The sequence below is a fragment of the Aethalodelphis obliquidens genome, unplaced genomic scaffold, assembly GCF_003676395.1.
Source record: "Aethalodelphis obliquidens isolate GAN/ISIS:26980383/991018 unplaced genomic scaffold, ASM367639v1 scaffold8, whole genome shotgun sequence".
Classification (NCBI taxonomy): Eukaryota; Metazoa; Chordata; class Mammalia; order Artiodactyla; family Delphinidae; genus Aethalodelphis; species Aethalodelphis obliquidens.
The window spans coordinates 54,272,859-54,284,335 of NW_020837952.1; the positions used below are offsets into that span (position 1 = coordinate 54,272,859).

The 11,477-nt window shown below is 62.9% G+C and overlaps 1 protein-coding gene across 1 annotated transcript; it reads right to left on the reverse strand.

Moving 5' to 3' along the window:
* Positions 1–5,450: 5,450 nt before the first annotated feature.
* ELFN2 (extracellular leucine rich repeat and fibronectin type III domain containing 2) lies at positions 5,451–10,616 on the reverse strand. The gene has a single exon (XM_027107563.1). The coding sequence runs from the start codon at positions 10,145–10,147 to the stop codon at positions 7,694–7,696; it is 2,454 nt and encodes an 817-aa protein (XP_026963364.1). The 5' UTR covers positions 10,148–10,616; the 3' UTR covers positions 5,451–7,693.
* Between the last annotated feature and the right edge of the window lie 861 nt (positions 10,617–11,477).

Here is an 11,477-nt window from a genome sequence, read left to right on the forward strand (position 1 = left end):
TCTTCAGCCCTCCAGATGAGTCTGTATGACTCTTGGTCCCCTCTCTAATCCTTCCCCAGCTCAATTAGCTATAGAGAATTCTGTTGTCTGCAACAGAGCCCAGGGCAAAGTAGATCAGTTCACAGCTATTGTGCCTCACTAATAGAGGGGGGCCAGAAATATTGTTTGCAAGAGCGACTGGAGGAAGGGGAGGGTGGGCGGGTTCCTTACGGGTTCTGGTAGCTCTCCAAACGACAGGAAGGGGCAGTTGTTGGAGGAGGTCAGGAAAAGGGAAGGCAAGACTCTTGAGGACAAGGACTTTCAGAGGCTACAACTTCCCATGTCTCCACCCGTCACCGTGACTCCCTCACACATGATCTTGCTTGGTTTGGCAAGAACCATGAAGACCCAAGACAAGCTGTCAGGGACTTTGGGGAGGGCTGTTTCAGCCCGAGAAAGGAGATTCGGGGCGGGGCTCCCAGTTCCCAGGGGAGCTAGGCAGGAATGGGTGTGGCAGACTTGGTACTGAAGAGAGAGGACAGACCAGCAGGGGTTCCAGGCCTAGCGGAAGAGAAAGGGGACCCAGGCCAGGCAGAGAGGCAGCCCTGGACCTCACGTGGAGGATGGACCGTGGAGATCCAGTCACAAACCCCTCCAGGCACCGGTGCGAGGCGACGCGGGTGAGCCCTGAGTTAACCAGAGACCCTGCCATCCAGGCTCACACATCAGGATGTCTTGGTGCCAAAGACAAGGGTGAAGGGGAGGACACGCCGAGAGCTAAGGGCCCGAGGAAGGAGACAGTAGCTGAGTTCCCCTAGGAGCAAGGCGGAAAGCAGAGCTAGGAATGGGGACCGGGTGAGCCGCGGGAGGGCGATGGGGGAACAATGAATGTGCACAGAACCTTTGCCTCTGACTTGCATCAGGCCACAAGGTCTCCTTTCCTGCAGGTAAAGAGCCCTGAGAAGGCGGCTCCTGGGGGCTGAGACCTTACCCCTGCAGGAGACTGCAAATGCAGGGCTGAGAAGCTGCACATTGGGACCTGCAACCCAGGGAAGCGGGGTGCACTGGGGCCAAGAGAAAGTTCAGACTCAGAACTGGATTCTCCAACCCCACATTCTGGAAAACATTGAGGAAAACACCTCAGCTGCTGTGAAATCACCTTAAGTACCCTACTGTCAGGGAGCAGAAATTGAAGGCTATCCTGGAAGAAGGGGTAGCAGACCCCCATCCTCACAACAATGGCATGGGGAGGCCTCATGGATGGCAAGGGGAAGGCAGCTGGGCTGGGTGAGCCTGAGCCTGAGCCAGGCTGGGGGACCCTAGGCCAGTCCCAACTGCAGGCCTGAGATGACAGAACTTGTGAGATTCCAATACCTGCTCCTCTGAACCCTCCCCCACAAACCTGCCCCCCACCCCACCACGGTGCAAGTTCACAGTGAAACTTCCCTCAGGAAGCAGGACACGAGCTGCTTGGGAAGAGCCAGTGAGCAGAGGGAGACCACGGCCCAGGCTGCGGCAACTTGGGACAGCAGCACTGAGGCGGCTTGAGGGCAGCTTGGAGGGGACGGGAGGCCAGCTGAGGCTCCAGCCTGGGCCCTTCCAAGGAGCCCCTCCCCCCAGTCCACACCAACTCCCAGGGAGGCAAAAGGTATCAGGAAGGGTCCATGGGCCGAGAGCCACCAGGGCCACAGGGACTGCTGACCCCGGGGCGGGGCCTGCCGAATGCCTCCGTGTGGCATCACTCGCGGGGGAAGAGCTCAGTGCCTGGGAGGCCACTCCAAGTGCCCCTGTAGCAATCCGGGCTGAACCCAGGGGCTGCCCAGAGGAGGGTCTGCAGCGGTTGGAGAGCAGGGGTCTGGGAAGAGAGGGGGAGGGGCTCTGCCTCCTGGGAAGTCACGGAGGCTGGGGCTTGGAGGTGGGCTCCAGGCTCCCCCCGCCCGAGCGAACGTTTGGCAGTTCAGCCTGAGGTCACTAGATGAGGGCCCGAGCTCCGTGCCTGCCCAGAGAGACATCTCTTGATCCCTGAGAAGGCGCAGGCGTGGTTGACAGCTGTGGAGAAAAGGGCAGCAGACTGGTGGCGCGGGGAGGGCGGGGGACAGGCAGGTAAGGGGGCCCAGGTCAGGGGCCCAGCGAGGAAAGGACAGCAGACGGGTTGGAAGAGGCAGGCAGTCTGGAAGTTGTCCTCGGCAAGGCCAGGGGACCTGCTTAGGGTCCTCCCGCATCACCCCAACCCTCTGAGGGCAGTTAGAGGCAGGCGTATGAGAAACTGGGGCCCTCGGATACTGACTAGGTGGCGTAATCCCAGGAATCAGCTGAGACTTAAGTGATGACCCAATGTCCCTCCACCCCTAAGGTCTGGATCCAGTGATGGAGGCCTGGACACCAGGAAGGGGAGCAGGGGCACATGGCATACGGGCTGCCAGGTTTCCAGCGTGGAGAGGCCACGAGGCCCCCCAGCCGGCTAGGCTTGGCGGTGAGAGGCACACTGACACTTCAGTTCCCTGCTGGCCCACCCTGTCTGGCGGACACACTTCTTTTTTCCTTGACCAGGGGCGGGCATTGCCATAACCCTGAGTGTGAGGCTCTGGTGAGAAAGGGAGACGGAAACCAGGTGCCAGAAACTGGAGGCGCTGAGACTCCAACTTGCAGAGGGAGGGGTCGGCATTCAACAAAGACCTTGGCCCTGTTGTTTTAAATAAGAAATTTATTGCAAATATAGAAATTGATTCTCTCCATACAGGAATCTCCGAGTTGAGGAAAACAATTTCGTGCCATTCGGTTTAAAACAGGAAATCGGGAGGAAGGGGAGGCAGATATAGGGAAGAGAAAATAAATGAAGTCCCCCCCCGACCCCGAAAAGAAGAAAAGGACAGTTCAGGCCCCACCGAGGGAGGAAGGGTCCACACACAGCTAGGGTTCACAGGTTCGTAGCCCGGGGCCAGGAGCCCAACTCTGCAGACCCAAACCAGGTGCCAGGCGGCAGGGCAGGGCCGAGGGGCTGGCGGCTCCTTGGGGAGGGAGGAACCAAGAGTGGGCCCCTCGGCCCTCCCCAGCCCTGTGCTTGTTTGGCGAGAGGCAGGGGAAGGAGAGGCCGCCCAGACCCTCTCCCCGCACCCCATTCGACCCCCCTTCCTCTCCCTACTGCTGGGCAGCAGAGGTGTACCTTTAACAGGGGGGACTCTGGAGCAGGCGTGAGAACAGGAGTCTATACACTGGTTCTGCCTTAAAGGTGGGAGGATGGACAGGTGGCCGTGGAACAGAAGTCTTCGCAGAGAGGAGATCAGCGTTGCGGTCAGGCGAGCCCCAACCTTCACACTGGCCTGGCGGGCAAGCTTCAGCCCTGCCCCTTAAGCCCCATGGGGGCCGGACACCCCAGGGCTTCCCCATGCCTTGACCACCCAACCCCCCCCCCCACGGAAACAGAGCCCCGCTCCCTCAGGAATGGGGTGGGATGCTGCTAAGCCGTGGGGTCCTCGCAGGGCAGGGCCAGGGGAGTGGGGGGCACCCGAGGAGGTACTTGGGGACACCCAGCTCCTCCTACCCTACTCCCTCCTGCTCCCGTCTCACCCTCCCACGGCCGGCAGTCTAGTCCTCAGACTCTGTCGTTCAGAGAGCTCGGCTGCCGGCCACCCCTGCCCTGAGGGCTCCCCAAGGTCCTCGCCCTCCGTCGCCCTATTTTAATTCTCCGTGCAGTGCCCATCACTGGGGAACAGTTTGAGGTTGTCCCGTCACTGCATGTAGGCCCCTTATAAGCCAGGACCTGTCACTCTTGTCTCCCATGCCCGGGCCCCTTTCCTGGCCTCAGTCTGTCTTTAACTGGTTTCGAGACCTTAGAAGCTTTCTTTCCTTCCCCTTCCTGTGCCTCTGTTTCCCCCTCTGTTAAATGCCCAGGACGTGGAGTGGGGCAGGTGAGCGACTTCCTGCTGGGAACCATCAGAGCCCCTCGGCCAGGCCCAGCCTCTTCACCCTGCCTCTCTAGGGCTCTCCAGACCTACTCTCCCCAAGCGGGTCTTTCCACTCCCACTGCCCCGCACACAGTCCTTTCCTGGCCTGGACACACGCCACCACCGTCTTCCTGCTCTGTCCCCTAGGAGGGGTCAGAGGCGAGGGGCCTTCGGGTGGCCAATACAGGCCCCTCCTGCAGAGGGGAGAAACAAGCCTGGGACCCCCAAGGAGGCGGCCGCCCCAGACTAAGCTTTCTTCCTGCCAGACCTCCGCTTTTCACTTCTGGAAGGCCATTAGCTCCAACAGAGGGTTCGCGGCCCCTACCTGTGCTCTCCAGGACAGCATGGACCCACGGATGCCCCTTCCCAGGAACAGGCGCCCAGAAGGCTCGAGAGATTCTGTGATAAGGGATGGCAAGCCTGGGCACGACCCAAGGCAGGTCCCAGGAGGTCCAGGATGCGGCACTCACATCTCCTCCAGCTGGCTCGCCCCCTCCACTCCAGCAGGTTCCTCGTTCCTCCTCCCCGGTACCTTCCCTTCTCTCCTGGTTGCCTGCCCTCCTGGCCCGCCCAGGCCATGGCCCAGGGCCACCGTGCTCACCTCCATTGCAAACACAGGACCGGGGCCAGCCAGACTCCTTGACATAAATGTTCGTTTGACTTCCGTGACTATTTCGCCCTGCCCGCCCCCCGAGGAAAAATTATCCTGAACAGGACACAGGACACAGACGCAGGAAGGCCTCCAGGGTGAGCTACAGTGCAGTGGCCCCCTCCCCAGAGCTACGGCCTGGCCTGGGCAGCTGGAGGACCATCTTCTTCCTCAAAGATCTGTACGACCTGGGCTGTGAATGTCGGTTCACCTCCTGGGAGTGGAAGACCCTTGTGGTTAAGATGGAGATCTATCCTTTAGAGCGCCCTGAAGCCGGCCTGTCTGAGGTTTTTACAGGTCATCTTCAACCAGGAATGATGGGGGAATGAAGGCGGCTCTGTCTCCAGTGAGGCCAGGCCAATGTCACGGGGGGGACCCCTCCGCCTATAGGTTCCTCCCTCAGGGCCCCAAACCTCCCCGTAGGGCCACCCATGAAGCCCCAAGCTCTGGGCTTCCTGTACTCAGCAGTGTGCCTGACCCTCCCCACCCGGCAGCCAAATCACCAGACCCCCTCCCTCTTCGGGGGCCCCGACTTCCTCATCTGCAAAATGGGAGCAAGTAGGACAGAGGAGAGGTCCCCCCACGCCCCCTTGCCCGGGGCTGTCCTTCCCGAGCAAGGAAGAGGCCAAGGGGCGAGGCCATGTGGGAGGAGAGGAGGCGGCACTTGTGGGCCCAACATCCGGAAAGATAGGAGGCGGGTGTGGGGCGGGGGCTGTGTTTCGCTGGTACCTGTTTTGGGTCTTTTGCAGAGCTGGCCCGTCCCCACGTTTCAAGAGCTGCTTGTCAGATCACAACAGAGGGACTGTGGGAATTGGGGGGGGGGGGGGGGGGGGGGGGGGCAAGGGAGTCTGGACAAACTGGCACATACACGACAGATGTTTGCTCAGAAAAATACAGTAAAATCGTCATGCAAATATAACAGGGAATCTGCTTCCTCACATCACTGGCTTCTCGGCCTGCTTGCTTTTCTGTTTTGCCAATCCGGTCTGAGGAGGGGCTGGGGGGCAGGATTTGGGGAGCCGGGGGAGGCCTGCTCTGCACATCCATGCTGGCCCCCTCCCCTCCGCTCCCCAGGAGAACAGTCCTTTCCTTGCAAACGTCACCCCCAAAGTGAGCCCCGGGCTTGGTCCGTGCCCCAAGTAGGTGTGAGAGGGGCTGGGTTGAGCCCTGAGGTCCCCTCGCCCTCCACGGTCCTCCCCCAGATCCTACAGGAACGGCACTATAGCTTCCCTGTCAGAATGCCCCCCGCAGTGCAGGTCTGGTCCCCTCCCAGCAACCACCCTCACCCCACGGTCACACTCCCCAAATCTCAAGAAACCCAACTGGGTGACAGGCCAAAGGCAGGAGGGTGGGGAGAGCCAAGTGGGCTCCATCCCCGCCTGCGGTGGGTGAGGCACCAAGGGGCACACTGGCAGGTGGGCAAAGCTACAGTGTCTCCGCCCCCCACGGGCCCACCTCCCATCCACAGGGGAAGGGACGGCCGACTCCAGCCCCTCAGCACCCTGACAGTGTTCAAGACCCCACGGTCTCAGGAACCCAGACCCACCCCCTTACAGCGCCCCAGGAAGCCCCTAGCTCTTGAGAAAGGCAGCCACCCCCTCTGGCCCTACCCTCTCTCACCGCCCTCTACCACCCACACTGAGAGAGAGAACCCCCAAGAGGCCAACGGTCCCAACTGCCAGGCTCTGGGTTGCCATGGCAACAGAGGCTGGCCAGGGACGGGAGGGGCCCCGGGAATCCAGCCTGCTCCTTCCCAGCAGGGGTGAGGTGGGAGTGCTCACCATTTGTGCTTTGTTCAATGTAGGATGGGGGTCAGCAAGGGAGGAGTGGCCATTTTCAGGGAAACATGGGAGCCCCTCAGGCCAGGGGGGTGGGGCAGGGATAGGCAACCAAGAGGGGGTGAGTGGAAAAGCTCCGGAAAGCCCTCCTTCCTCTGGGCAGGCTGAGATGCTGCCCCGAGGGCCGTGGCGGGGAGCGGGAGGGGGGATCGGGCCGGTGGGAGGCCAGGATGCAGGGGCAGAGGCAGGAAGGCCCCCATTAGATCCCACCTCCCCACTGCTCCCAGGCATCACAGTATACTGCTGCCCTTCTGGGACGAGCAGGGCTCCTGGAGGCCCAGAGAGGCTGGCGGGCCAGGGCATGGGGCCTGCACCTGAGACGCGGTGGCTGCTGGCTCAGCCGCTCTCCTCAGACCCCATCGGCAGCCCTCAGGCTACTTGGAAGACACTTGAAGGGGGCCGGTGGACCGTCCCCGTACCTGCTCCTCCCCTGTCCACAGGACCTCCCACCTCTCCTGGGTGCTGGCGGCGGGGGTTGGGGGGAGGGGGAGTGTGTATGGTGCAGAGGCCCCTGTACATGATGAATCACAGCTCCACGCTCGGGAAGGGGGGGACGTGGCCATGGGGCTTTCTAGAAAGGAAAAGCACCCGCCTGATTCTCACGTGCCACAGCCCCAGGAGACCACAGCTCTAGAACAGGTAGTGGGTGAACCGAGGGTGAGGGCCCCGGGAGAGCTCCTGGGGCTGGGGGATTGCACGGGGCCGGGAAGTTGGGAGACTTGACTCTCGCCTGCCACGTGACCCTGGGGTTAGCAATTCCCTTCTCTGGGCCTCGGTTTCCCCATCCACAAAGGACGGAAACGATGCCCACTGTCCACCTTCTACTAAATCTCCACGTGACCTGTCCCCCAGCCGGGGGGACCCGCTCCCTGCCCCAGGGGGGGCTTCGGCCCATCCCCGCCCCGGGCTCCTTTGCCCCCAAACCTGTCCCTAGTCCCAGAGCCCCAGACCCCACCCCCTCTTTTGGCTTCCTCGCCTGCCCGCCGGCCCCACCCAGCACGCACACCCTGGCAGAGTCCCTGGGCAGCACAGTAGAGACGACTGGTTTCAGTATCAGTGTGTAAACTTTAAGGTGAACATGTCTTTGTTTTCCCGTCTGGTATTGTCGGGTGGTGGTGGTTCACAGTCAGGTGGTGGTCAGGTGTGTGCGTGGGTGCGTGCGTGCGGGTGTGCGTGTACGTCCACTCCTTGGCCTCGGCCCCCAGCGCGCCCCGCCCGGCCGCCCGGGCCCTTCCCCGCGTGCCCCTGGCCCTCCCCCTCCAACCTCACCAGGGAGGAGAGGGTCACAGCTTCTGCTGGGCCGAGACCCCCTTCCAGTAATCGAGGATGTCGTGCAGGTCCTCGTCCTTGGCGAACTGGACCTTCTTGCGCAGGGCGTGGCCGGCGGCCATGTACACCTCCTCCCGGTGGTGCTTCTTGTAGGGCCGGAAGCGCTCCCAGATCTTGTGCGTGCTCTCGGATGAGTACTCAGGGCTGGAGGAGTAACCTGAGTAGTAGTGTCTGGGGGAGAGCTGCGAGTAGGTGGAGTCCCGCTTGGTGCGGGTCAGCGGCTTGAGGAAGGACACGCGCTGGCTCAGGCTGTCGGCGCCCTCCTCGTAGTACAGGGCCGGGAAGCTGTGCCGGTGCTCGCTGCAGTGGTAGGCGGGTTTCACCTCCAGGTGGTGGATGCCGCCGCCGCCCCCGCTGCTGCTCGCTGGCACCAGCGGGAGCCGGTCCAGCGGGCTGTTTAGGGGGCTGCCCTTCTCGATGTACTTGGAGTCGCCCTTGGCCAGCCCCGCGGCGGCCGGATGATCCGGCACGTCAAGGCTGAAGACCTTGGCGCTCTTGACGGAGCCGCTGGAGGAGACGCTGCAGGTCTTGCGGGCCACGGCGGCATCGGCGCTCAGCTGGCGCTGCAGCGGGTGATGGGAACTCTCCTTGTAGGGAGGTGAGAGGAAGCTGGGCCGCTCCAGCCCCCCAGGGGTGGCAGTCGAGGAGGTGGTGGAGGCCGCAGGGAGGGACTGGCATTCGAAGGCCATCTCAGGGTCCCCGCCACCGCTGCCACTCCCCAGGAAAGAGGCCGAGTCCAACTTGAGGGCATCGATGCAATTGTTAATGATCTGGTTGACCTTGTCCACCTCCTTGGCGATGGTGGAGATCTCGGCGGCCGAGCCCTGGCCGTTCTCCAGCTCCGGGAGGTCATCCTCGGGCCGGGCCAGGCCATCGCCGCCCGTGCCCGTGCGCACCTCGATGTAGTTGCCCTTGGTGGCCACCTTGGGCGTGTCCAGCCCAGCTTCCAGCCCCTTGGAGGTGGTGGGCTTCTCCCCGATCATGGAGGGGATGGAGGACATTCGGGACACGGGCAGCACAGGGGGCTCGCCCAGCTTCTGGGCGGCGTGGACGACGGAGCCGGCATCCACGTCGGCCCCGTAGCGCATCTCCAGGATGGTTTTCTTGACCTTGACCGACTTCTGCTTCTCCTCCTGCATGCGCCGCTTGCGCAGGCAGTAGTAGACGGCTCCCAGCACGATGACCATGCCGAAGAGGCAGCCCAGGATGGTCATGATGTAATGGGTGGTGGTGGAGGTGCTGGGCGCCAGGTCGCCCGGGACCGGGTCCCTGGTGGTGAAGGTCAGGCAGGTGTGGTTGAAGCGGCGGCTGTTGCGCAGCGAGGTCACGCAGAAGGTGTACTCGGTGTGCGCCCGCAGCTTGTCCAGCGTCACGATCTCCTTCTTGTTCTTGAGCGTCATGACGTCGGAGAAGTAGCTGTTGTTGTACTGAACCAGGACGTACATCTTGCTGTAGGGGTGCGGGATGATGACCACCAGGGTGGCCGAGGTGAAGGTGACGTGGTGCAGCTTGATGGCCGGCCCCGCCGAGGCGTCCGTGGTGGACGAGGCCGGTGGCTCCACCGAAAGGATCTCGTCGGGGCTGAAGCCCGAGTTCTCGTCGGGCTCCCTCTGGGCGTCGGTGGAGTAGGGCGTGGGGTGGCTGGCGGGCCGGGCGGGCAGCGAGCCGTTGCGGCACTTGGCCTGCAGCACGGTGATGGCGTTGAGGCTGTGGTAGGGCCGGGGCACCAGCAGCGGGTAGCCGGCGAACTCGCGCGGAGACTCGCACTGCAGGCGGTCGTAGTTCTTCGTGACGTTGTTGAAGACCACGAGCCAGGCCAGGAAGCCAAAGAGGTCGCACTCGCAGTTGAAGGGGTTGCCGGCCAGCTCGCACACCATGAGGCTGGCCAGGCTGGCGAAGGTGGCGCCGTCGAGGCGGCTGAGGCGGTTGGAGGACAGGTCGATGCTGATGAGGCTCGGGCACTCGGAGAAGGCGGCGGGCGTCACCACCTCGATGAGGTTGTGCTGCACGAAGAGGAACTGCAGGCGGCCCATGCCGCGCAGCATGCCCTCGGTCAGGTTGCTCAGCTTGTTGTAGCCCAGCTGCAGCACCTGCAGGCTCGACTGGCCCAGGAAGGCACCGTCCTCGATGTAGGAGATCTCGTTCTTGGTGAGGTTGAGGTCGGTGAGGTTCCCGAAGCGGTTGAGCGAGGAGTAGAGCACGGCCTTGAGCTTGTTCTCGTTGAGCCTCAGGTCGTGCACGGTGCTGTTGATGTGCTGCGGGATGGTCTCGTAGGGCGGCTGGTTCTGGCTGCAGATGGCCAGCCACACGTAGCCCTTGTCGCCCTCGATGAGCCAGCAGTCGGCGCGCACGGCGCCCGGCCGGCACACGCACAGCAGCGCGGCCGCGCACAGCCCCAGGCGCAGCATGGCTCCGGCCGCGGCCTCCTCACAGGCCGGGCTTGGGGTCGGGGGCCGGGGCGCAGGTGGCCTAGCGGCCAGAGGCTGGGGCCGGCAGCACAGTCCTCCCTGGGGCCGCCACCATCTTGGGGGCGACCCCCAGCTTGGGGGCCCCAAGCGAGGCAGGCAGAGCCGGTGCCAACTGTTGGGGGCCTGCCGGAGTGCTACCCGCAGGAGCCGGGCGCCACGGCCAGGCCAGGGCCACGGGGCTACAGGCCCCACAGTCTGCTTCCCCGAGGTGCTCCTCTCCTGCCGGGAGGGTGCCCGGGCTCTCAAGGCTTGCCTTCCTCTCCCTCCTCCTCCTCTTCCCCCTAGGGTTCTGGGCTCAGAACTTCAGACGATTCCCACGGAAGGCTGGAGACTGGAGCTCTGAGGGGGGAGCGCGAGAGACGGGGACAGGAAGGAAGAGACCCATCTGTCACCTGGTTCCTGAAAGGCAGCACCAAGAGGGGGTGACAGATCAGTGTGAAGGCTCAGAGCAACCCCACTATGCTCCAGTGCAGGCCCCCAGTCCCTTTTCCACCCCCTCCCGAGGGTTCCTGCGCCAGCAGCACTCTGGGTCCCTGTTACATAAAAGAAGGGGGGTGGTGGGTGGCAAGAGGGGGAGGAGGGGGCCGCAGGACATGGAAGGAGAGAGACCAAAGAAACAAGGGAGGGGGAGGGAGGAAGGGATAGAGTCTGGAGCCAGTGGGCAAAGAAGGGAGACTGGAGAGTTAACAGGCCCGGTGCATACACACACATGCGCGCACACACACACAAACACGCCCCAGCACGCTAGTGTCCACACTCGTCCACCTGCCTGCACAAAGACCTACAGGCCCCCACATGAGCCAGAACTCCACGGCACGCTCACGTCGACAGGTGTATACACACACGCACACCTGCAGTCTTGTGTACGGACAACAGGCCCACACACGCGTGGCCACGCACCCAGCAGCCACCCTCCGATCCAGAGAAGAATTAAGATGCCCAGCAAAATGCCTCCTCTCCTCCAGGCCCAAAGATAAATCATTCATTTGTTGTGTAACTGCTGCTGTTCCAAAAATAATTCCCTTGTCTCGGCTTCCATGGGGGAGGGGGAGCAGAGCAGCATGGCCGTGGGACCCCAGGCAGGGGGATGCATAGAGGCTGGGGTCTCCCGCAGTGGGAGGTCACAAGATGAGCTCATCCTGCAGGCGAGAGCAGAGCCAAGGGAAAGAGAGGGTGAGAGTCTGGGAATCCAGACACACCCTCCAGAGCCCCTCCGCAAAGCGCTTTCCGGTAGGGGGCGCGGATCCTGCAGGGGACGCCTCAGGCAGAA

Coding starts and splice junctions, on each gene's coding strand:
- ELFN2 (XM_027107563.1), bottom strand. CDS start 10,147: ATGCTGCGCCTGGGGCTGTGCGCGGCCGCGCTGCTGTGCGTGTGCCGG.